This window comes from Rhododendron vialii, chromosome 12a (assembly GCF_030253575.1).
Source record: "Rhododendron vialii isolate Sample 1 chromosome 12a, ASM3025357v1".
Classification (NCBI taxonomy): domain Eukaryota; kingdom Viridiplantae; phylum Streptophyta; class Magnoliopsida; order Ericales; family Ericaceae; genus Rhododendron; species Rhododendron vialii.
Window position 1 is genome coordinate 20,735,720 of NC_080568.1, and position 26,337 is coordinate 20,762,056.

At 38.9% G+C, this 26,337-nt stretch overlaps 2 protein-coding genes and 1 long non-coding RNA gene across 6 annotated transcripts; 1 reads left to right on the forward strand and 2 right to left on the reverse strand.

Moving 5' to 3' along the window:
* The first annotated feature begins 8,448 nt into the window (after positions 1 to 8,448).
* Positions 8,449 to 11,995, forward strand: LOC131310649 (BTB/POZ domain-containing protein At1g67900-like). Its single transcript, XM_058337795.1, has 4 exons — positions 8,449 to 8,808; positions 8,962 to 9,031; positions 9,424 to 10,677; positions 11,295 to 11,995. The coding sequence occupies exons 1-4, from the start codon at positions 8,750 to 8,752 to the stop codon at positions 11,790 to 11,792; spliced, it is 1,881 nt and encodes a 626-aa protein (XP_058193778.1). The 5' UTR covers positions 8,449 to 8,749; the 3' UTR covers positions 11,793 to 11,995.
* A 1,175-nt stretch (positions 11,996 to 13,170) lies between these two features.
* Positions 13,171 to 14,698, reverse strand: LOC131310650 (uncharacterized). Its single transcript, XR_009195285.1, has 2 exons — positions 14,421 to 14,698; positions 13,171 to 13,771 (listed from the first exon to the last, which is right to left on the reverse strand). It is a non-coding gene; the product is annotated as an uncharacterized LOC131310650 (long non-coding RNA).
* A 4,658-nt stretch (positions 14,699 to 19,356) lies between these two features.
* LOC131311536 (putative glucose-6-phosphate 1-epimerase) lies at positions 19,357 to 23,952 on the reverse strand. Of its 4 annotated transcripts, none has more exons than XM_058339033.1 (9): positions 23,599 to 23,952; positions 23,278 to 23,427; positions 21,884 to 21,958; positions 21,292 to 21,348; positions 21,039 to 21,193; positions 20,826 to 20,957; positions 20,323 to 20,425; positions 19,979 to 20,078; positions 19,357 to 19,854 (listed from the first exon to the last, which is right to left on the reverse strand). In XM_058339033.1, exons 2-9 carry the CDS (start codon positions 23,353 to 23,355, stop codon positions 19,619 to 19,621), a joined length of 936 nt encoding a protein of 311 aa, XP_058195016.1. In that variant the 5' UTR covers positions 23,356 to 23,427; positions 23,599 to 23,952; the 3' UTR covers positions 19,357 to 19,618. The 4 variants fall into 4 exon arrangements, with proteins under 4 accessions (XP_058195016.1, XP_058195017.1, XP_058195014.1 ...); XM_058339034.1 differs by having other exon boundaries at positions 21,884 to 22,023; positions 23,599 to 23,647; XM_058339031.1 differs by lacking the exon at positions 23,599 to 23,952 and having other exon boundaries at positions 21,884 to 22,023; positions 23,278 to 23,582.
* Positions 23,953 to 26,337: the final 2,385 nt, after the last annotated feature.

Genomic DNA, 26,337 nt, shown 5'->3' on the forward strand with positions numbered 1-26,337 from the left:
CTAAAGACAAAAACTTTAATTAAATCTCATCTCCAATTTGTATACCCAGACGTATCCAGAGTTTTTCTAAAGAGACGTGAATTTAGATTCGAACCTCCTGGATTGTAAGCCGTAGGTGATGGTGTTGCACCCCGATGCCCTATTCCTCTTTATGGCATCTCCTTTAGCCCGAACTACAATTTTTTCTTCTTTTAGAAGCTCCCTGATTGTAGATCGTGGGTGTTCGGGCTAGTTTGTGCGTACTTTAGCTAATTACAGGATTCTAAAGTTAACGACCAAACAAACCTCTAGTTCTATTGATATTTATTCACATATGTATGTTATGTAAATTAGCAATTTTGTTCACCCAAGGGTGTGCAGCATGCTCATTCCGATTCTAACTTCACTAATTATAATCGTTTATTTATCCCATTTTTTTATTAGGAGATCATTCAAATTCATCTCAATGGGAGATTGGTAAGTGTTTTATCTAAATTTTTTTAGCTTTACCATTTCTCTTCTCGCTAATGTATGAAGTGATAAATAATTAAGTTGGTTTGATCATTATATTTCATCATATTTAATATTTTGAGCGTCTCTTAATATGTAGGCTTAATATATACCTACTTAATTCTGATTGAATTTGTCAATACTTTTGTCTACCCTTAACTACAACAAAAAAACACTTTTGGCGAATTTGTTGTAGTGCCTTCCTTCACCACTGCTACCCTTCCACCATTGCCACCATTGTAGCTCCCACTACCACCACCCATCACACCACCGTCGCCACCACTACCATCATCACCACCACCACAACCAGCACTTCATTTCCCTTGCGTCACCACCATTACTTCGACGTCATCACTCTACTCCCCCCACCGCCACCTCCATCACTACCACCACCCCTCCACGACTACCACCATCTCTCTAACACCACCACCGCAATCCAACCACACTATCTCTCCACAATCCATATTCCATTAGGTTCCTACTTCTTTTTGCGCTACCATGACAACACCACCGGTTGTTAGAATCATCACTTGTATCGCCATCCACCATTGTTGTCTTCCTCCACCACTAGCACCGTCGCTATCCTTCCACTACACCACCTCCATTACAACCACTACTACACATCTGTTATAGCCACCACTGCCACACTACCAACTTCCACCGCAACCACCATAATCACTGTTGGAGATGTTTTCAAAATAAAAGGTTGCGGGAGGTTATTTGTGAAAAGGTACGACACCTTTTCACATGGGGTATGACTTTACGTGAATAGTTATAACACCTATTCACTTAGGGTGTGATTATTAGAATGGGGTGTGATTGTTAGGAAGGGATGTGATACATGGGGGTGCCTCTAAGAGACATGACCCTTCCTAATTAATTGTTTGCATGAAAAGGTGCCTACTAAAAGGCATGATCCTTTCTCATAATTAATTGTCTTCAAAAGACATACCCGTTCTAATGTGTGTTTACAAAAGACACAACCTTTCACGTAAGGGTGCCTATAAGTCTATAAATAGGCCAGTGATTAAGTCATTCGATACACCAAAAAAAATATCCAAAAACTCTCCTGCTTCTCTGTCTCGTTGTTTTCTATACTGTTATTCCGTTATTCTGCAGAAACGGAATTAACAGTCCTTGGTTCAATTGATTCCCTTAGGCTCGGTATTCTGTCTGTCCTTCGTTTGTGCGAACGCAGGCAGAAGATCATTGATCGGGCTTCGTTTTATCCTCAGAACAGATTCGCTGTAACCCAGTGCACACCAATTGGTGGGGGCGAATACTGTTTTCGGAAAGCGACAACGTAACGTGACTCGAAGTGGTTTCCATCAGTTTGTTCAAGTTTCAGAAGGCTCCAAATTTTGAAGGTTCCAATTTTTGCACCAACAATCGAAAACAGTATTGCTACCATGGCTTCAAAATCGTTGCGAGCGTTGACTCAGGATTTCGTGAAATTGGACAAGTTTGATGGCGGTAACTTCAGGCGTTGGCAAAAGAAGTTGCATTTTTTGCTTACGACTCTCAGAGTCATGTATGTTCTCTCAAACCCCTTTCCGGAGGAGAATGAAAATGAAACATTGGAGGAGGCTCGTGTGAGGAAGAAGTTTGAAAGTGATGACTACATTTGTAAGGGTCATATTCTAAATGCACTTTCGGACGCTCTGTTCGATGTGTATTCGGATACGGAGACTGCAAAGGAGATGTGGGATTCCTTGGAAGGGAGGTATTTGACTGAAGATGCAACAAGTAAGAAATTTCTGGTTAGTCAATTTATGAACTACAAAATGATTGATAACAAGTCTGTGATTGATCAGTTGCATGAAATTCAGCGTATCTTAAATCAGTCCAAGGTTAAGAACATGAACATGGATGAATCGATCATAGTGTCGTCTGTGATTGATAAACTTCCTCCCTCCTGGAAAAAGTATAAGAAAACTCTTAAACACAAAACTGAGGATCTTACGTTGGAACAATTGGCTGTCCATCTACGGGTGGAAGAAGAGTCAAAGCGTCAAGAAAAGGAGGAACTTGGAGATAATATCTCCAAGATCCATGTAGTGGAGGGAGTAAAGAATACCAACAAGGGTAAAGGTAAACAGAAGCAGAAAGCCCGAAAGGGCGATGACCGTGGTGATGAACCAAAAGGAAAAAAGCCAAAAGTTGTATGTTGGCGTTGCGGTCAACCAGGACACTTCAAGAAGGACTGCACGTCCAACAAGAAGAATGATCCAGGGGCATCGAGTTCAAAGAATAACTTTGTGGCTGTCATATCCGAGATTAATGTTCTCGAGGATGCTAGTAACTGGTGGATCGACTCAGGGGCAACAAAGCATGTGTGCAATGATAAGAGGTTCTTCACCGACTATGAATCGGTTGAAGATGGTACAGTACTTTACATGGGTAATTCATCAACTGCTCTTATCAAAGGCAAAGGAAAAGTGGACTTAGAGTTCACTTCTGGGAAGATTCTGACTCTGACTGATGTTTACTATGTACCAGAAGTTAGGAAAAACCTTGTATCTGGAAGCCTGCTTAATAAGCATGGTTTCAAGTTAGTGTTTGAGTCAGGCAAATTTGTTCTGTCTAAGAGTGGTACTTTTGTTGGGAAAGGCTATTTGTACGAGGGCATGTTCAAGCTTAACATTAATAACACAGTTGCTATTTCTGCTTACTTGATTGACTCTCTTTCTTTGTGGCATAATCGGTTGGGGCATGTTAATACTAGGAAAATGGATACTATGGTTAAATTAGATTTGATACCTAAATATGATGTTGATATGGTTGATAAATGCAAAGTGTGTTCACTTACTAAAATAACCAGAGTTCCATTTCCTAAAATTGAAAGAACAACTACTCTGTTAGAACTTGTTCATAGTGATGTATGTGACATGCATAGAACTCCAACTAGAGGAGGTAAGGAATATTTTGTAACTTTCATAGATGACTATTCCAAATATTGCTATGTGTATCTATTGCATTCAAAAGATGAAGTTCTTGAGAAGTTTATTGCTTTCAAAACCGAAGTTGAAAATCAATGTGGAACAAAGATAAAACGTTTAAGGTCTGATAGGGGTGGTGAATACCATTTCCCTGATTACTGTGAATCAGTTGGGATCATTCATGAGAAAACTACACCATATACTCCACAACAAAATGGAGTCGCTGAAAGAAAGAATCGAACTTTGACTGAGATGGTTAATGCTATGCTTAGCAATTCAGGATTAAGTAGTGGTATGTGGGGCGACGCCATACTTACCGCTGCTTATATTTTGAATAGGGTGCCTCTCAAAAAGTCTAATATAACTCCTTATGAGTTATGGAAAAGAAAGAAACCGAACCTAAGTTATTTCAAAACTTGGGAATGTAGAGCGATTGTTAGATTGCCGATACCCAAAAGGAAGAAGTTGGGTGAAAAAGGAATTGAATGCATATTCATTGGTTATGCTTTACATAGTAAAGCATATCGGTTTCTGGTTTTTGAGCCAAATGATTCAGTTGGAGTAAACACCATTATTGAATCACGTGATGCAGTATTTTATGAGAATAGGTTCGTATCTATTCCAAAGGTGCCTAATCAAGAGAATGAGCCAGACTCTGTGGAGTCTGACATAGAGGCGGAACCTACGGAACATGACGGACTTAGGAGAAGCAAAAGGGCTCAAGTTGCTAAGTCATTTGGTCCTGACTTCATAGTTTATCTAGTTGAAGGAACTAGAGAGACTGCAGATAATTATTTCATGATTTCGCTTCATGTGGAATCGGATCCCTTGACCATCGGGGAGGCTATGAAATCACAAGATTATGCTTTCTGGAAAGAAGCAATCCAGGATGAAATGGATTCTATTATGGGTAATAATACCTGGGTTCTTGCTAATTTGCCTCCGGGTTCCAAAGCCATTGGCTGCAAATGGATTTTCAAGAAGAAAATGAGGGTCGATGGTACAATCGACAAGTTCAAGGCACGGTTGGTTGCCAAGGGCTTTACGCAAAAAGATGGTATTGATTATTTCGATACTTATGCTCCGGTGGCAAGGATCTCTACAATTAGAGTACTAATTGCGTTGACTTCCATTTATAAACTTGAGATTCACCAAATGGATGTTAAGACTGCATTCCTAAATGGTGAGTTGGATGAAGAGATTTATATGGAGCAACCGGAGGGTTTTGTTGTGCAAGGTCAAGAACACAAAGTATGCAAACTTGTTAAGTCTCTTTACGGTCTTAAACAAGCACCTAAACAGTGGCATGAAAAGTTTGATAAGGTAATTGTATCCAACGGGTTTAGGATACACCAGTCTGATAAATGCGTATATAGTAAATTTAGTGGTAATCGAGGTGTAATCATATGTTTGTACGTGGATGATATGCTTATCTTTGGGACTGATCTAGAAAGCATTCAAAGTACAAAGGATATCCTTTCATCTAGTTTTAGTATGAAGGATATGGGTGTTGCTGATGTAATTCTGGGAATCAAAATTAAGAGACAAGAAGGAAATTTAATCCTTAGTCAATCTCATTACATTGAGAAAGTTCTAAAGAAGTTTAATCACTTTGATTGCACGCCAATTTCTACACCATTTGATCCACATGTTAAGTTCTATCCTAATACTAGTAGAGCAATTTCACAACTAGAATATTCTAGAGTGACAGGAAGCTTGATGTATGCCATGACTTGCACAAGACCAGATATTGCATACGCAATGGGGAAACTAAGTAGGTACACACATAATCCGAGCGATGTCCATTGGCACGCAGTTAATCGGGTATTGAGGTATCTAAAGAAAACTATAGACTATGGGATAGTTTATAGTGGTTATCCTTCGGTTCTAGAAGGATATTCTGATGCTAGTTGGATAGCCGAGAATGAAGATCACTTGTCAACAAGTGGATGGGTCTTCACACTTGGTGGAGGAGCAGTTTCTTGGGGATCTAAGAAACAAAGTCTCATTACAGACTCAACTATGGCAGCTGAGTTTGTAGCACTAGCAGCAGGGAGCAAAGAGGCAGAATGGCTGAGAAGTATGTTATGGGAGATACCCATGTGGCCAAAACCTATGCCACCTATATCTTTGCATTGTGATAGTCAGTCGACTCTATCACGGGCTTATAGCCAGGTGTATAATGGAAAGTCCAGGCATATAGGACTTCGACATAGCTATGTGAGGAACTTGATTACAGATGGGGTGATAACCATTGATTATGTAAAATCAAGTCAAAACTTGGCTGATCCTTTAACAAAAGGTCTTGCAAAGTATTTGATGTGGAGAACATCACAGGGGATGGGACTCAAGCCCATTGAAATCTAATCACTCTTGGTGGAAACTCGACTCAACGCTTAAATAACATCAAGTCTTGGGTTCAATGAGCAAAGTACACCATAAGTTGTGGTTGCAAGCATTTTCCGATTTTATCCATCCCATGGTAAATGCTTGGTACCTGTAATGTAAACATGGAGGTTAAGCTACTTAGCTTTTAATAGACTTCTAACGGTTTGTTAGGTTTCAAGTGCTGTAGTTACAAGGGCACTTTCAAAGTCTACCTATATGAGTGTGAAGGTGGTGCCGCCTTCTATGGGTTCAAGGGCTAGGACTTTAGAGCGCTCATGAAATTCAGGATAAAGACACACGGCCAAACCACGTGTCGGCAAATTTGAATACCTGAGTCAAGCAAGATGCGTGCGTGAGACATGTCCAGTTAGTCATTTAAGGATCGCTAGTTCAAAGACAAGTCTACTATGCTTTCCGACTAACTTTGATGTGTTTTCACTAGGTGAATGGTTCAAGTCATGAGACACCTTCATTGATGCACAAGTCTTTTCAAAGGAACCAAGAAAGCTTTTTTCTTTATTTCGAAAATGGTGGGGGATTGTTGGAGATGTTTTCAAAATAAAAGGTTGCGAGAGGTTATTTGTGAAAAGGTACGACACCTTTTCACATGGGGTATGACTTTACGTGAATAGTTATAACACCTATTCACTTAGGGTGTGATTATTAGAATGGGGTGTGATTGTTAGGAAGGGATGTGATACATGGGGGTGCCTCTAAGAGGCATGACCCTTCCTAATTAATTGTTTGCATGAAAAGGTGCCTACTAAAAGGCATGATCCTTTCTCATAATTAATTGTCTTCAAAAGACATACCCGTTCTAATGTGTGTTTACAAAAGACACAACCTTTCACGTAAGGGTGCCTATAAGTCTATAAATAGGCCAGTGGTTAAGTCATTCGATACACCAAAAAAAATATCCAGAAACTCTCCTGCTTCTCTGTCTCGTTGTTTCTATACTGTTATTCCGTTATTCTGCAGAAACGGAATTAACAGTCCTTGGTTCAATTGATTCTCTTAGGCCCGGTATTCTGTCTGTCCTTCGTTTGTGCGGACGCAGGCAGAAGATCATTGATCGGGCTTCGTTTTATCCTCAGAACAGATTCGCTGTAACTCGGTGCACACCAATTGGTGGGGGCGAATACTGTTTTCGGAAAGCGACGACGTAACGTGACTCAAAGCGGTTTCCATCAGTTTGTTCAAGTTTCAGAAGGCTCCAATTTTTGAAGGTTCCAATTTTTGCACCAACAATCACCATCTTTTCCACCACCATACCACATGTAGTAACCATATCCCCACCTCCATGACGACGAAAAACCCCCCCAAAGTTAGCCAACATAGCAGTTGTCCTTTTTGGGTCTCTTCACTTAGTCCAACTCCTTTCCAATCGCTTCAAATGAATTGGAGAGAAAAATCTCTCCAATTTAGGCCTGGATTTTTTTTCCCCAATCCTATTTTAATGTTCAAGACCATTCATAATTTTAAATTCATTGAGAACATCAAGCATGCAACAAATCAAATTGATTGATTATTGTTTGATATGATTTTGAAACACATTTATATGGAAAAAAAATAATAGAAATGAGTATTGTTCCAGTGTTGCAATCTTATTCTTTGCCCAATAAATTTGTTTCGAATGTGTTTCAAAATCATACCAGATGATGTCCAATAAACTTTATATTTGATATACTCGATGTCCTCAACCAACTAAACAAAATGAACGATCTCAATTATTGAAGTGAGATTGTAAAAAAAAAAAATCAAACAGGAATTGTTCTCTCTAATCCATTTGAAGGGATTGGAGAGGAGCTGGACTCGTCTTTGCTTGCCAAAGTTAATGTAGCAATAAAGCGGCGTATGATGTTGAGTGTAAAATAGCTTTTGACTAAAATAATCCGGGGGTGAACAGTTTAGAGAGGAATAGTTAGTTTTTTTTCTTCACTATAGATGTCTACCTACTTCTACCGGGATGAAAAAGAGGTAACGCTAAGTGGCATATGAGTAGACAAATCCAAAATACATCAACTACTATACCAAACAGTCCCGCTCTTAACGAAAATCGAATTCTCACCTTCCATGTGAATAGCTGAGAAAGTTTCGTTGAACTACGGAGAAATAGTTAGTTTACTGCTATACTGCAATTGGCCAGCGCAATGATGACAGAGAAGGACGCAGGTGGGCTTAGGATAAGCACGAGGGCTTCCCCTTTCTCTTACTCCCTGCACGCTAGCATGAACCCATTTCTCTCTTTCTCGACTTTCACCACCACAAAACTTTCACCAGCAAAAAACGGCACAGTTTTTGGTTTTTCCCCGGCAAATGATTGGCAGCTAATTTTTTAAATACTAACCAGTATCACACAATCCCAAGACTTCTTTAAGGAGAAATTGCGTCTGTGACTCTGTCTATTACTACTTTGAGTAATGCTCGGTAGTTAACAGAGCTTTCCACTGTTTTTTTTTTTTTATAATTTATTTTTATCTTTGTGGTTGGTTTTTATAAAGTTTTGATTGATTGGCATATATGGGTATATTTATGATAGTGATGGGACTGGTGCGCCTTTGATTTTTGTTTGTACGTCTATATCGAATGGGGGGGTCTATAATTTGACTGAGATGACATAGATTTTTGAGTGTCTTGATATCCTGGGTATCTGTCATTCTGACCTATTATAGTTTTTATATATGACACTCACACACTGGTAAACCAGACACCCACAAAACCTCTCTCTCTCTCTCTCTCTCTCCATCTGCAGAGGTCCTCTCTTTGTTGGTTTGATATTCATTCTGTCGTATTGGGTTACTGAGGGAGTGTTCTTAACTGTGGTCTAAAAATTCACTTTGTTCAGTCACGGGGTAGGATTCTTCTGGTTCTACTCCTCTCAGGCTTATCTTTTAACCAAAAAAAGAAAAGAAAGAGGAAATTGAAAGACTAATATGAAGTATATGAAACTTGGTTCTCGGCCGGATACTTTCTACACTTCTGATTCAGTAAGGTAAGTAGTTAACTGGAAATATATTTTCTCTTTTCTACTTTATATATAGTACCTAATTTTTCTGTGTATAGTAGGAGTAATATTTTATTTATGCATAATATGAAAGAAGAATGTAACAATTAAAGGGTTTCCTTTTGCTAATAATACTTGCAGGTCAATCTCCTCAGAAGTCTCCAGTGATCTCATAGTTCAAGTTAAGGGAAGTAGATATCTGCTTCACAAGGTAAATTTTCCCTCCGCGTTTTTCTTTTCATGAAAATTCCTCCCTTTTGTTGTATTAATGATGGGACATCAAGTGATTCAAGTCATTTGGATGATGTTTTTGGGGACGAAGTGGACTCTAGAGGTACTACTGATTTAATCGAGTTGATGACGAAACTGTATCCGGGTTTTGCCAAATTTTGAGTTTTTAGGTCATGTTTTGTAATTTTGAGGTTTGGGTATGCAGTTTCATCTTTCATTTTTCATAAAATTCCACCCTTTTGTGGTAAGAACTTTTGACAAGTGCCGTTCAAAAAAAAAAAAAAAATTAACTTTCGACAAGTGATTCAATTCATTTGGTTGATGTTTCGCGATTTCTTGAATTTGACAAGTTTTGAGTTTTTGGGTATGCAGTTTCCCCTTCTTTCCAAGTGCTTGCGCCTCCAGAGGCTGTGCTCCGAAAGCCCCGATTCCCAACAGTACCAGATAGTCCAACTCCCGGATTTCCCCGGTGGAATCGAGGCGTTCGAATTGTGTGCAAAGTTTTGCTATGGCATCACCATCACAATAAGTGCCTACAACATAGTATCAGCACGATGTGCTGCCGAGTACCTCCAGATGACAGAAGATGTTGAGAAGGGAAACCTGATGTACAAACTTGAGGTTTTCTTCAACTCTTGTATACTTCAAGGGTGGAAGGACTCAATCGTGACATTACAAAGCACCAAGTCATTCCCCTCATGGTCCGAGGACCTCGATATCACAAGCAGATGCATTGAAGCCATTTCTGCAAAAATCATAGCCCAGCCCTCAAGGGTAAACTTGTCACATAATCATTCGCGGAGAGGGAGAGATGACGTGTCTTGTAACGGAGGAGAGAGCCACAGACATAAGGCTAAAGGGTGGTGGGCTGAAGATTTAGTGGAATTGAGCATTGATCTTTTTTGGAGAACTCTAATAGCTATCAAATCTGGTGGGAAGATACCCTCTAACCTTATCGGAGACGCGTTAAGGATTTATGCATCTAGATGGCTACCAAATGTACCCAAAGACTCAAATGTCAATAAAGATTTAGAATCGGACATGGGTTCGGATTCTGTTGTTGGGGATTTAAGATCAAAGCATAGGCTTCTTTTGGAATCAATTATAAGCTTACTCCCAGCAGAAAGAGGAGCTGTTTCCAGTAGTTTCTTGCTTAAACTTTTGAAAGCAGCCAATCTAGTTAATGCCTCATCTTCTTCTAAGATGGAGTTGGCTAGGAGAGTTGGGATTCAGTTAGATGAAGCAAAAGTGAGTGACTTGTTGATACCCACAAAAGATAGTACACTATATGATGTGGATATAGTGCTGACCATATTGGAGCAATTCACGTTACAAGGGCAGAGTCCGCCGATTAGTCCCACCAGGGGAAAGAATGGTTTTGAGAGGAGGAGGAGGTCTAGGTCCGCAGAGAACATCAAATTTGAGTTTCAGGAGAGTAGAAGGTCTTCTTCTGCGTCTCATAGTTCAAAACTTAAGGTGGGGAGACTTGTGGATGGGTATCTTCAAGAGATAGCAAGAGATGTGAATTTGCCGTTGTCCAAGTTCATTGCGGTGACTGAAGCTGTACCGGATTTTGCAAGGGTTGATCATGATGATCTATACAGAGCAATTGACATTTATCTCAAGGTAAGTAAATACGCAATTATGTTTCGATCACTTCTTAATTTTGTTTCATGGCTTTTTTCTTAAAACATTAGGTAATTTCTTTCAGATTCTACTTGGTTTCTAAAAAATTCTCGCTTGACAAATTCAGAGGTTAGAAATTAGGATGTTCGTCATGGTCATTTTAGTAGATAACCTGCTCCCTTGACCTTCTTATCGCAGTCATATTCAGGGATTGGTAATTTGGTAGTAATTAGGACTAGGCTGTTTGTCAACATTTTTCTGGCGCAATTTAGTTCACAAGCTCGAGTGTCAAATCACTTGATGTTAGGTAATGTATTTGGTAAACGATTAGTTTGATATTGTCGGTACTTGACTTTTACCATACTTCCACTTATCGCAAATTTGGCCATTCAATTAAATATTTTCGAGCCATGCAAGAAATAAGTCAATATTAACATATATACATACAGACATGCCGTCATTTTGATTTTCCAACTTTGCAATGTCGCACATTGAATTGTCTCTAAATCTTATGCTCTGTGTTACATTTTGTCGGTGTTCAACTCTAGAACATGTTGAAAAATGTAGAATTTGAACGTATAAAAGTGACACCACTTATTGTTCCTAAAAATATCCAGGCACACCCGGATCTTAACAAAAGCGAAAGAAAGCGTTTGTGCAAAATCCTAGACTGCAAGAAATTATCAATGGAAGCTTGCACGCATGCAGCTCAAAACGAGCTACTCCCACTGAGGGTGGTGGTTCAAGTCCTCTTCTTTGACCAAGCTAGAATTGCCACAGCCGGTGGTCCAGTAACTGAGCTTCCTAGCAACATTAAGGCACTTTTTGCTCAAAATGGTGACCCAAGAAAACCCACATCATCATTAAGTACAAACGCGACTGCAGTTGCACCGGAGGACCAGTGGAGCGTTACAGGTCTCAAATCGCCAAAATCAAAGCTTGCAACTTTGAGGATGAAGCTAGCTGAAGACGAGGATTTGGAAGACAATTACACCAATGAAATTGGAAATAATTCTAAAGTCAAGGCCGTTTGTTCGCTTCCCACTGGACCTAAAAGGATGCTGAGTAAGTTGTGGTCCATTAATAGAAGTGCAGGAGAAAAAAATTGTCAGTAATTTTGGTGTATTTTGTTTTTGCATTAGGCCTTGTGGTTTAGGGGAGTAAAAGTTAGTGTGGATTGTTGTTGTAGGCTATGCTAATAAGAACAAGTTTTTCGAGAGACCTGAGGAGAAAATCTCTTGAGGAACCTCGCTTTGTGGAAACCGAGTAGGAACTTTCTTTGTAATCGTCTCTGTTAAATCTGAGGTTGCTTTCTTTATTCAGCTGTAAATTTTGTTGCACTGCATTGCTGATACTAGAACCACATGGAACCGTTGAGCAGTGAATCAAGATGTTCTGTACATCCCATTGTTTAGTGAGTGGCCTTGTAATTGTGGCATTGTAATAAACATAATATACTCACAGGATTTCTTTACCTAATCCCTTACGTGATGTAGAACAAGCAGCCGAAGAGTTGGGAGTGTCAAGAATCCAAACGGCGCTGAAATCAAAGGCCGGGGAAGATTTGTTATTTTTCTAAACGAGAAGCCTCTTTCGTCTACTCTAAGGATGTCCAGTCTCGTTTTCACTTTTGCCGCTGTGTCACTAGGAACAAACGTGATATATTGTTCTGCAAACTGCCAGAAATGTCCTGTGGTGCGTGGTCACACAACAAGAAACCTGGTTAATCAGTGCAATGATCCTTTTGTTCAATGACCAATGATACAACACCTTGAACACAAATCAAATACAAGTCCAGCATTTTGGACAATCTAAATGCAACCAAACCCTCGAAAAACTGTGGAAGGATTAGATGGCTGAATATTGGCACATAGGAAGTCTGTAACAAAGGCAGGGTTAATTACTGCCCAAACGGGACAAAACAATCAAAAAGTTTTCGATATGCTTGTTTTGAAAAGGTCTTGAAAATTTCTGTTTGCTAAGAGATTGATGCTACCGTACTAGTGTGCCCCAATCGATTTTATCCACAGACGTCCAACAGTGATCTTACATGCTGAGATAGCCATATTTCTACACTTCGGAGAGAGCATGGGCATGTATAGACGTGTTTTCAGCAATAGTTATAGGTTATAAGTTAAACACTCTTTACAAACATTGCCACAGTCTTCTGCATACTCACTGAAGAAGCTGCAGAAGTCTGATTTTGTTCTTCAAGAAACTAAAAATCCACGCGACACAGTTGCTCTATTTTGGATCAAACATAGAATAACTCTTGTTGCAGTTGAAGTCCTCTACAATTGCTCATTTTTCCTATCTAAACTCGTTTGGAGCATGCTTCGAATTGATTCTATCAGACTGTTATGCAAGGACATGAGTAAAACAAATGCATAGTGTTTGTTTTCTTTCCCTTCAGAGAGCTGAAATTTCATGTCAGAAAAGCATCCAGAACAAATGAACAACCGCGCCAACCAGCACAGACTACACAAAAACAAGGAAGGAGCAATTACAATGTCATTACAGAAATTTATTCAATCTACAAGAAGTGATAGGGAAGCGATACAAAACTATGAATGCCAACAAAAAAGAAGAGACATCAATGTCGAAAACTAGAAATATATATATATAGAAGTAATTACAACATAATCACAGGAACAAAACAAGCACTTCAATACACATCTCAGAGTTAGGGAGCCTCTACTGTGCTTCAAGTAGTAGCACTAGTTTCATGAGCACTTGTGTCATTAGCCTTGTTGGAGTGCGAGTCCTTGAGCGATGATGCCGGGGAGTCGATGCTCTTGGTACGTAGTAGTCCAGTGAGGGTCGAGGCAGGAGGGGTTGGGGTACGGTGAAGCCTGCACCGGAATGAACCGGCATGGTTTGTAGGAGAGCAGAGGCAGTTGTTGTTCTTTGTAATGCTTCCCTGTCTAGCCAATCCTGTCGAGCCAGTAGGCGGAGGGGAGGTGAGTGAGGGCATCTCGGTCCCAGATGGGATATTGATCTCCATTGAGTTTTTCATATGCTTGTTGCTCTTCTCTAATTCATTCTCCATCCTTGTTTCTGTAGTTTCTTGTTTCTCCTGCAATTAAGCATCCAACTGCTTCCACAGTTTGAGAACTTGAATATCTAGTTGTGATTTGGATACTCCCTCCAGTTTCTTAATGTTAATGAGACAAACAGTTCCTTTTGAAGATTTCAACTTTTTAAAAAGAGCGATTAAGTCAAATCTCAAGATGCCACTTCCTTTGTTATCCCTTGTTTCTGACTTATTTGAAGGATATTTATGAGGATAGTTTTCAAAACTAACCAATTTTAGATGTTTTATATTTCAAGTGGGACTACTAACATGTTGTTGGAACATTCAAAAATAAAATAGTGGACTAAAGATTAGGAACAGGTTAGAGTATTACTGTCACAAAAATGTAGAAACGACAACAGAAAGCAGAAGCATTTGTGCGAGAACATAATGAATTTATATACTCAGGCTTAAAAAGCCAAGGTGTACGTACGTACCGGCAAAGATCAATAGAAAGAGGAGAAACAATGAGTCAGTTGTGTCTCGTAACTCTTTTGTTTTTGATCGCGCGGCATGTCTTGCAACTCTTAGATGGAGTAAATTCTAGAGCCTCCACATACCTCTAATGCCGGTTATAATTTGAATTGAATCACAACAACTCACACCATACATGAATATACACTTTTTGACGATTTGTTCCAGAAATAAAACTTTAGATTTGTGAGGTTACCTAGAGAGGATCAAGATTGAGGAATGTGCTTCAACTCTACCACCAAGTCCACACTTGCTAGAGAGAGAGAGAGAGAGAGAGAGAGAGAGAGAGTCCAAATTCAGCCCAAAGACATTTTACATAGCCAGGAGTCTTGAATAATAAAGATCCAGAGAAGGCCATGGGCAATGTCTCTAGACTATTTCTCCTTTTCTTTCTTTCTTTTTCTAACACTCACGGGTATGACAATTATCAACCCCCACCTACATTTGATCACTTTTAGAACCTAACTAACACCAACATTTTTTTATTGATCGGCAACTAACACCAACATTATCCGGTGGTCTTGGCCTCAGACTCACAGATTTGTGCCCACCTAAAGTGTCATTTTCGATTTCCATTGACAGCAATTTGTAGGATCACCTCACACAAGCATAACATGTGAAAAGAGAGGAGCTGTAAAGGTTAGTCCAAGGAACGCGCAAATTGGCCAGAGAAACCTTGCATTACCTAAAAAAAAAGGGGGCGATTATTCGTAACTCTTTATTTTCTCCATTAGCCCACTTCCTTCATTTACTCTATATAACCCATTAATTTCCCTTTATTTACTCCATATAACCCATTAATTTCTCCAAATCTTCCTATTATATCCCTCTCCTCCCAAAACACCAAATCTCCATAGCCACCACCACCAAAGCTTCGAACACTGCCCCACCACCGCCACTCCCTCCCCTCCTCTCTTCAAGGTTACTCTTTCTCTCTCTCAAAACGAAACCCACTTGGAAGCCGATCGAGCACTGTGTTTTTTTCGACGCAGAATTTTCAATTTTTTGAACTAGATTTTCGGCATTTTAGGTCCGAAAAAATATAATATTTTCGACATTTGAATACCGTAATATTTAAATAATTTCGACAGTTAGTTACCGAAATGTTTATATGTTTTCGGCAATCAATTACCGAAATGTATATATATAGAGGACTTTTCTAATTTTCAGTAATATAATATTGTCAAATAAATTTTCGGTAACCTAATACCGAAGTATATAGCAGAATTCAGCAGTTAATTACCAAGTTATATACTCCTTCCGTCTCTTTTTAAGTGTTCTGCTTCGTAACTTCAACTTATTAAAAAGACATTATCATTATACCTTTCACATCAATTTTTTCCTCCACTTTCCCTACTTATTCATCATCATTACACTTTTACTCACTAACTTTTCAAAATAGAATCTACTTTTAGGGATAAAATAGACAATGCACCAACTTTTACCCACTAACTTTACAAAATAGACACTTATTAAGGGACAACCCAAAATGGAATATTAAACTCTAAATAAGGGACAGGGGGAATATGTATTTTCAACAATTACTTACCGAAATATATATATATATATACACACGGGGCGGTTCCGGGGACCCTTAAAAAAAAAACCCCCAAGTTCCTGATCGAATTTTGATGATCCGAACCGCTCAATGTAATCAGAACGTGATTTTAAGGGTGCTCGCGAGAAATCAGCAAAAAAATTACCGGGAAGGGCTTCATCCGAACAGTTTTTTATTGAACTTTATTGAACGGTTCAATAAAAAACTGCTCAAATCAAGCCCTTCTCGGTTAGTTTTTTTGTCAGTTTCTCTCAGGCACCCTTAAAATCACATTCTTAACATATTGAGCGGCTCAGATCATCAAAATTTGATCGAAAACTATGAGATTAAGATTTGGAGGGTTTTTTTAAGTATTTCCGGAACCGCCCCGATATATATATATATATATATATATATATATATATATATATATATATATATATAGTCCCCTTCTTATGAGGGATCCCCTACTTAGCTTAAGTACGGACCTCATAGATCCCAATCGAATTTCGATGATCCGAGCCGCTCAATGTGATCAGAACGTGATTTTAAGGGTAGTAGCGAGAAATCATCAAAAACAATGGTCGAGAAGGGCTTCATCCGAACAGTTTTTTATTGAACGGTTCAAACAAAAACTGCTCAAATCAAGCCCTTTCCGGTCATTTTTTTTTTTGCCGATTTCTCTTGGGTACCCTCAAAATCACGTTCTGATCACATTGAGCGGCTCGGATCATCGAAATTCAATCGGGAAATGAGAGAAATGAGGAGGTCCGCACTTAAGGAGCCTATTTAAGGTTCTTACAGGAAGCTCACTGTATATGTATATATATATATATATATATATATGTTTTCGACAATTAGTTACCGAAATTGTTTTCAAAATGGTCACAGTGTTGTGATTCAATGGCTACTGTACTGAGGGAGAGAGGAGTGGCGGTGGTGCGGTGATGTTCTTGATCGAGTGGTGGTGGCTATGGCGAGCTATGGAGATGGAGGAGAAGTGAACTGACTGAGGAAAGAGAGGAAGATGATGATGGGTTGTGTCTAAAACGTTAGAAGGGCAAGTAGGACATTTTGCATTGGGGGCTCATGTTGTAATTATTTGAAAAAATTTATTTGGCTAATAGCGAAAATAAGGGGTTGCGAATTGTCCCCCCCCAAAAAAAAAAAAAGAGTAATTTCTGCAATTCCCTTTTTACTAACCACACTCCTTTTTTTGTTTTTAGTGTGCAAAATTATCAAAACACCCTTTCACTTTTCAATATTTCATTTTGGTTGTTATCTAAATAAAATGATTCTTGTACAAAATTTAAGAACATTTCGATAATTTCATACACTAAAACAAAAGGGAAGTGTGGTTACGAGAGAAAGAGAGTGCGAAAATCACCTCTCAAAACTGAACTAATAGTATCAACATTAGTCCCATTGCCTTTTTCTTAAACCCCTTCCTCTTTATACTGTGCAGTTGGTTGGATCACGGCATCACGCGCAAGAGAAATCATGGCACTGAGACCACTTTTTAGGACCCCACTTGCTATCATGGCCGACATTCCCGTGGGTGTAAATTTAACTTTACCCCCTCATTCACGGAAATTTATTAGTTGCCCCTTGCCCGTCCGACATGTGACATGGCAATTAATCGCCACTCAATTTCGTAAGGTTATGACTAAGTGTATGAACCCATAAAAGTGTGGTGGTCAAACATCCTAGGGCCATGCAGAGAGTGAATTTTGATGTTGAAAGGCGCAATTAGAAGTGACAAACAGACGGATCTGTACGGGTTGAAACAGGTCATGGGTCAAATATGAGCGGGTTGAATATAGGTCAAAAGTAAACGGATTGAAATAGGTCGGATTGAATATGGGTCAAGCCAAACTCAAACCCGCCCGACCCGACCCATTTTCCTTTCCCCGCCCCCTTCCCCTTTCTTCCCCCTCCCCCCTTCTTTCTCTGATTTTGTCTCAATAAAGAGATTCAAAAAAGTAAAATTTTATGATTAAAACTCAATTTGTACGTTCTGCGTCAATTTTTTGTCGATTATTGGTTCTATTCAAAGAGAACAATCAAAAAATTAAAAAATTATTGTCCAAACCCATCCGACCCGACCCATTCTAGTTCCTTTTCTCCCTAAGCTAAAATATCCAGTATACCAACGCCGGCTTCAGTTGCGTTTGGATTAAAAATTGAGTGACTTCTTTTTTCTTTATTTAAATTTTTTTGTATTTGTTTATTTTGCATTAAACTTTTGTAGTTTATTAATTCGTTTTAACGAGAGGAATCAAAAAAATAAAAAATTATGATCGAAACTCATGAATTTTTGAATAAAGACAAAATAAGTAAAAAAATAATCTTTTTCGTTAAAAAAAACTGAGTTTCGATAAAAAAAAAATTTACTTTTCCGATTCCTCTCGACGAGACGAATCAATAAGTTACAAAAATTTAAAGCAAAATTAACAAATACGAAAAAAATTTGAATAAAAACAAAAAAAAAATCATTTTGACTTAACAATCCAAACCCACCTGAAGTCTTCTTCTCTATCCTTTAACAAAAAATCTTATTTGCAAACTATTCCGTAAAGAAGGTTTTATGGAGACCAACCGCGCACGTCCAAAGTGTTTTTAGATGATCCGAATTGAAAATCAATTATGACCGGTACCAATTAATTGTGACCGGTCATAATTGAAAACGAATCTCAGCAAATTGATTGCACGAATGGATGACGGAAAAGTTTAGCGCAAAATTATCAAATACAAAAAAAAATTAACCCATTTTAACTTGCCAAATCTAGATTTGTTTTAGTTTAGTTCTTTCCAAAAGTCAGAGAGAGAGAGGATTTGCAAGGGAATCTGATTGAAGTGAATAAAGAAGACCGAATTTGGTCCCGTACAGGAAGCGATTAACTTTTTTGCAAGAATGGATATTTTAGGTCTAACCCATATTGAACTCATTTTTAACCCATCTAAACCCATGTAAATATGGGTTGATATGGGTTCAACCCATATCAACCCATTATACAATATGGGCGGATTGGGTTGGGTTATAAGTGGGCGGATTTGGGCGGGTTAAGAAATGTGGGTTGAGATTGCCACCTCTTGGCGCAATCATCAAAGTATGGATCAATTTCTTTGGAAACATTTACAAAATGCTTTCTAGCATGGAGGGAAGGCCAAACTGATGGCTCACAAACAACTGCTGAATAGAGCCAAGCCAATCTCTGGAACTGCAACTGAAAGCTGATAATGCTGGAACCAACACTGGCCAGAACATGTAGGGAGCTACCTGAAGGGGGAAGCCAACTGGGGACTCCAAAAAATAGGTGGAAAGATTCATACATGTCCGGGGTCTTCGACAAGAACTGGAGCGCTGGGACCACTAGAAAAGAGTCCCAAAAAGGTCTAAAAGAACCGTCCAGTCCCCAGAGGATTGTACTCACAGAGTGCAAGGGTCTATTTCAGCCCGGCACAACTGCTGGCGTGATAGTTGCAGTTAGGTGGAGTTTGGACTTAAGACTTGATACCTAAAATCCCACCACAAACCTACCAGTTGAAACTTGGAAAAGCCAATTCTCTTTCTCGTGAACAATGAACGAAAATATGAACATAAAGATGCTAGTTTCCAGATGAAGGATACCATTTACTAGTTACAATTGTCTGCGGCAAACATTGCCAAGATGTACATAACCAAGTTAAACACCCAATATGATCTTCCGGTCCATCAAACTTAAATACTTCCAGCAACCACAGCCATTTCAGTAAAACATGGCTAGGGTGGCTTTAATACAAGAAGAAGATGCAACTAAGCTCAATATTTGACAGGAGAAGAGACTGGATGTAATGAGAGGAAGCTTTCATTTAGTTCATTGTTGAGGGTGAGCGAGCTTAGCATAGAGAAGAACCTTTTGAGGATCCAACTGCCCGCTACAATAACTTGAAGAAACGGCAGAAAGCTCTTGACGGCCTTTCCACTCTTCCATAGGTTTTAGAACAATTGGGTTTTCAAATGCAGCCGAGCATACATACAACATATTCTTGTAATCATGGTCCCCTAAATCTGGGATTGCCTTTCCCATTTTTTCCCAAGGATTCCAAACAACTGCAATGAAATGTGATCAATCGTTAGTATTGTGTCACGTGATAGATACAAGTATTGGGAAACATTCAAAAGGATCTGCGAAACGAAGCACAAAAGGGACTAGAGATTGGAAAGCCATATGGACCTGCATCGGTAAGGCCTTCCTTGTGCAGTACAAAGGTTCTCTTCTTCTCATGGTCTATCACTGCAATGTTTGCCGGCGTATGCAAATAAACCCTGTCAACCTATCAACATACATGAACATATAGTCTCTTTTTACTTAGTACTAGATAATGTCAAAAGTAACAGAAAATTCATTCAGCCATATAGATTGAAATATTGCAACAGAAAAGAAGAGTCAATAATGGAGGTTGTTCGTTCAGGAAAAAAGGGTTATTGAGCAATCACAATCGGAGGACACATTGATAAGCATATGAACGAGGCATGTGCACACAATTCCACCAGAGAGAGAGAGAGAGAGAGAGAGACCTCGCCATCAAAAGTAACTGCATCTGCTTGTTCCGTAAGTCTTTTTCTCTTCAACAAATTATCGAAGTAATCAAGTGTCTCCAAACCTTCAACACGCACTTCACTGCAAACAAAACAGGCCTTGATAAGTTATCATCCTTTCATGTAAATGGGTAACAACTAACAACAAAATAATTTCAAGGGAAAATGCTAATAGTATCCCAATGGGTTGTCAATAAGGCAGGAAAATAACAAAAAAAAACCACAGTTTTTTATGTGTTAAAGTGCCTTGAAAAGTGTTAAATGTATATTGTAAACTATGTGTTTTTGTATTCTTCTTGCTTTATTGACAACCTAGTGAGCTGTCAATAGTATAACCGATTTTTAGAATCCAAAATGCAGTGATAGAGAGTACGCACGCCAGGTGGAACTTCCTAGCATCAGAAAGAGGAACATTGTAATATAAACAGTTTCCATCGTCAGAATTCCATACAAAAAATAAATCAAGGGTCAAATTGCAAAACCTGATGTCAGATACTGATAAGTAGTTGCACATAGAAAATGTGAAGGCGAAAGATTTGCTATCAGTATTCCTCAGACGGGGGACCAAAGTTAGCTTGCCTGGGCCCAAGGAAATATGAAGTCGCAATTCAAAGCTGCACAAAGCCATCATTAAGTTTGATCAACCCTCAACATACTTGTAATTCTCTTGACTCCAGACACCATGCGGAGCATACCTACGTTGCCACATTTTAGTATCTTCCTCTGTGGGCTTGAAAAGGAGATCTACAGATGACCGGTTGCTAGTTGCATCCCAAGGCGAAGGGCAGCTATCTATTGACCACAATTTGTTCCTTGGAGACCGGTGGAACAGTGACTCCAGATTGCCAAACTGCAAAGAAAAAAAAAGGAAATCAAAATACTCTCCACCTATGGATGATTTCGTGATGCAAAGAACATAAATGTCTAAGAGGATTCCTCAAAGCCAACCTGTGGTAAGCAAACAGATATACCTCCCCTGATTGCTTTAGATGATTTCCAATTGGCCTGCAGTGTGGAACAATTGAAGAGATTGTTGTTAAAACAGATAATTCTCTGGGTTAAAGATGCAATGGTTTGGAAATTGAAAACAAAATAGACATTTTTGGAAATGGGGACTATGGAATTATTTTTTCTATTGCAAGTCCCGTGACAGTTTTTATGCTGTAACTATCAAAACCCATCAAGAGTTCAGATCCCATTCTGTGAAGTACTCTTGAAACTAACCGTTATAGAACTGTTGAAGATCGTGTCACTAAGCAACTAATCATTTTCTATGCATTGTTCCTTGCTTTCCATTGATATTTTTAGAAATAGGGAAAATTGTCATGCAAGAAAATGGAAACTTTCAAAACCGGTGTATCTCAAAAACTTAGTTGAGGATATTTGTGCGGTAACAATAGGTGGATGTATAATCCACATATTTTTTGTCACCAAAATGTTCTAGCATATTGATTCATCCATAACCCTTAAACTAGATCAATGTCCATCAATTGAAGTTAAAATAATAATAAAATAAAAACTAAAGGGAAATAAAGCTTACCTTGCTGCTCATAAAAAGCAGTTCTTCTCCGCGGTCATTCTTCCAAGACACAATTTGCCCGCCATTGAGAAGAACCTGAGCAGATATGGTCGCCAAAGCCCTTAAAGTTATGGAGCATAGGAAACATGTAGCGATCTCTACTGTAACAAATAATTGTGTCATGCATTTGAGTTGATAAAAGCAACATATCCATCATCATCATCATTTCTTACCCAAAAAAAAACATATCCATCATTCTTAAGACAGGGCTTCCAAATTTTGTAACAAACAATTTTGATCTACAATTGATAGACTGGATCAATTTTAAGGATTTTCATGTAATGTCAATGCTTTACATTCACTACCATTGGTGATGATGGCATGGCCCCCTTCATACAGCTCATATTGAAATGAAAACAAGCAATTCAACTCAATTTCTAATGATTTGCACCATTAGAAGACCCAATTCATGGACGTTTGTTGCAGCTTAGATGATGATAAAATTTGGTCCTAGTAAAACTGGACATCGGAAGCGTCAAAATGGAGCTTTTGGATTATCAGCTTGTTAATGTATGTATTAGAGTATCATACAAATTTCTTTTATTTCTTTATATCCCAGGGTGTCCAGACCAGCTTACGGGCACCTCGACTAATTCTGATTATCATATAAAGTTATAGAAAGAACTTTAAGGTGTCTAAGAAAACATAAACAAGCTGATAATCCAAAAAAGTACTATCAAAATTTGATCATTGGATTAAGTTTGTTCTTTACACCCCATAAGCAGAAGCTATGCTGCGCCAAACAAGCAGGTACCGAAAAGAAAAAGCCAACTTGGTCTGCTTTACATTCACTACCATTGGTGATGATGGCATGGCCCCCTTCATACAGCTCATATTGAAATGAAAACAAGCAATTCAACTCAATTTCTAATGATTTGCACCATTAGAAGACCCAATTCATGGACGTTTGTTGCAGCTTAGATGATGATAAAATTTGGTCCTAGTAAAACTGAACATCGGAAGCGTCAAAATGGAGCTTTTGGATTATCTGCTTGTTAATGCTATGTATAGATTATCATACAAATCTCTTGTATTTCTTTACATCCCGGGGTGTCCAGGCTAGCTTTCGGGCACCTAGACTAATTCCGATTATCATATAAAGTTATAGAAAGAACTTTAAGGTATCAAAAAAAACATAAACAAGCTGATAATCCAAAAAAGTACCATCGAAATTTGATCATTGGATTAAGTTTGTTCTTTACACCCCATAAGCAGAAGCTATGCTGCGCCAAACAAGCAGGTACCGAAAAGAAAAAGATAAAAGCTAAGCTGCAGCAAACACCTAATTCCCCATTGCACGCATGACTATGGAGAGAGAGAGAGAGAGAGAGAGAGAGAGAGAGAGAGAGAGAAACCTCGGCAGTTGAACCGCCGGGCTCGGACAACAGAACCCGGGGTGAACCGTCGGAGCAGTTGATTTTTTCGAGAGGCATTTCGTTCAAGGAAAGCAGCAACCTCCACTTTGCTCTGTCCACTCCCCGTTTGCTTCTTTTCACCCACTCCAGCTACGTACACACAAAACAATGGCATCAGATCATTCACACTAGTCTATTACACAAAACCCATAACCCACAATTGATCAAACCCAGAACACAACTCCAAGATTACCACACACACACAAAAAAAAATCCCGGATACCGAATAGAAACGAAGAAAAAGGTGGATAAGACAGTTACCTTTGCCTAATTCTTTTATAGCCGCCTCGACTTTCCTGAGATGCCCATCTCCCCAAATGAGTAAAAAGTTTTATATATATATAGTGCTCTGTGCGTGCGCGAGAGAGAGAGATGGGGTTGCTCCTTTTCAAGGCTTGAGACTTAGAGGTTTGCAACTTCTACTACCAGGTTCGAAACATCTCAGTGCTATTAAACTCTTTTGGGGCAGTCCAAGCCAAGTATTTGCTTTGATGGTGGTTTATGATCCAAGAAATTATTTGAGATGCGCGTGAGTTGGGCAAGACATTACAAAGCGAGAGAGAGAGGTGCAGGGTTAACCGTTAACAGAAATGAGAAGAAAAGGGAAACCCATCAAGGGGTCCCATTGATGGGGAATCTCTCCGCTTTGAGATGACGATGGGAATATCTTTTCTGAGTCATGTCCACTCTTTACACCTCCTTTGGGCGGTTTGTTTGTCACTCAATTGGTTGGGTTTTTTGTTTTTTCAATTACCGCCTCTCAATTAGTTGGTTGGTGAGGAAAACTGGGTCAGCTGTAAAGAAAATGAGTTACGTCCCAGAAAATCAGAATCTCTAAGGGGTGCTATTGTAAACAGCCTATTTAGTGTTTATAGTATCAATCAATTTCAGCCGTCTATTCGCGTAATTAATGATTGAGATTTGTTTTTAATTATGACCTGTCACAATTAATTCTTACCAGGAAAAGTTTTATTGACATCTTGACCGTTCAAAACATTTTTGAACGATCACGATTAAGTGTTGTAAACAGTGTTTACAGCACCTCGTAAAGAAGATTTTCTCATTAAAAAAATCGTGTAATGCCAAGTTCTGAGGGATAGAATACACTGTAGATGACACACTAAACCCAATTTAAAAATAAGGGCAGACTTTTTGGTGTGCCTTTATAAATCGTTTTTTTACGAGGAGTTGGGTTGCATGTGATGGTTTTAACAGCGTGAACTATATAGCCCATTAAAAGCATGATAACGTTTCATCTTTAAAGCTAGGGAAAATGATTTTCATACTTCTGTTTTTTTACTATGGCAGTTGTTTTCTTGTTTAGTAAAAAAATGGACACAAAAGGTTCACTGAAAGACAAAAAATAGAGTGTCATATTCGAAAAAAGGAGAGTGAAAATCGTTTCCCTAAAGCAAAGGGCTAAATTTGTATGATGGGGGATATTTTTACTTTTTCTAGAGAATATGTCAAATTTGAAAAAGTCTTTCTAAGTTTTACCTTAGCTCTCAAGTTTGAAAATTCGTAAGTACTATCAAGTCTTGAGTGACTAGTCTATACGAGGTGTTCTCTCAATTTTAATTCAAATCCACGACTAGGGACCAGTCAAATTTGATCTTTAATAATTAGTCGAAATGTATGTAAACTGACACCGACACCATGACCTACCAAAAACATGATAATAGTACATGAAGCGTTAACTTGTCTTTGGATCAAGATGGAGTACTATAATTGAGTAATATCTAAAATAAAATAGAAAGTGAGAAAATTGAAATTGTGGGGTGAAAATAGAGACAAGTACTCCTTCCATCCCATTTTGTTTGTTGTTTATGGAGATTCCAACGTGGTATAGAGTCTTCTTAAAATTGTTTAGATTTCTACAATTACCCCCTTAAAAACAAATGTAACCACATGCACTTTCAGTCTACTCAAACTTTTTCTAGGGCAAAATTGGAAGGTTGCTTTGTTTTGGTTGCTATTTCTTTGAAATGAAACAAACATTTTGGAACGGTTCAAAATAGAAAGATGAACAAACAAAATGGGACAACGGAAGCAATATTTACTCCTATCATTTAAGTAAGAAAAAGGCCAAAGATATTTATAAAATGACATTCTTAGCCAAAGAGATCAACACATATGTCAGACTTGGTTAACATCCGAGGTCACCAGGATACTCGGGTCATGGCATAGTCAAACAAGTCATAGATCGTTCACCTCGGGTTTAGACAACATCCGAGGCCGGCCAACTGCATAGGTTATCCAAATGCCCAATTGTGTTCACCTCGGGTCATGAGATCCGAGCTATTGGATTGTCAAACGGACAGCTCAGATGGTGCACAATACGGCACTGAAAAGGAGAATGCCCTTTCTGCAGGAGATCAACAGCTATTCCAGAAACGTATACCGAAAGGAATAATGCATGTACGCCTCCACAATGACCACCATCCCATCAGCCATAAAGAAGAGAAGGGGGCAGGCATGTCGCCACATGGGTATGTGAAAGCCGTACTCAGGGATCTCGTATAAAGGATCATAATGATAGCACTTAACCATGATTATAATGTCCAAATTTGCCTGTAAGTACGGTAAGCAATACTATTGTCTCATTGCCGTACTTCGAGAGTTCTCGGACTAGCAGTCCCAGTCCACATTTTGCCCTTGAGTGGAAACTTAATCGTCGGGGAGGACAATTTCAGCTGTCACAACTGGCCGTAGTGTCATGTAACAGTTTCTCTTCTGCGGAGTCAATAGGATGGTTTTTACCTTCCAAGCAGGATCTCAGAGGGAAATTCCCATCACATAGAGGGAGACCCATATTGGTTTTACTTTTACTACTCCTATGTCCCTTCATCTTCATGCCTCACTTTTGGAATCAAAGAAATGGAAATGCACATCAAATACCTGAATAGAGTACGTAGCATTGCTAGTACAGTTGAATCTAGCTTAATGGAGGGCAATTAGAACAACACAAACGTTGCCAGCAAATACTGCAAGGAAGATGGG

Coding starts and splice junctions, on each gene's coding strand:
- LOC131310649 (XM_058337795.1), top strand. CDS start 8,750: ATGAAGTATATGAAACTTGGTTCTCGGCCGGATACTTTCTACACTTCT. Junction 8,809..8,961: donor TACACTTCTGATTCAGTAAG/GTAAGTAGTTAA, acceptor TAATACTTGCAG/GTCAATCTCCTCAGAAGTCT. Junction 10,678..11,294: donor CAATTGACATTTATCTCAAG/GTAAGTAAATAC, acceptor AAAAATATCCAG/GCACACCCGGATCTTAACAA.
- LOC131311536 (XM_058339031.1), bottom strand. CDS start 23,452: ATGCCATTGTTTTGTGTGTACGTAGCTGGAGTGGGTGAAAAGAAGCAA. Junction 22,024..23,277: donor CCGGCGGTTCAACTGCCGAG/GTTTCTCTCTCT, acceptor TATTTGTTACAG/TAGAGATCGCTACATGTTTC. Junction 20,426..20,825: donor TTATCAGTATCTGACATCAG/GTTTTGCAATTT, acceptor TTTTGTTTGCAG/TGAAGTGCGTGTTGAAGGTT.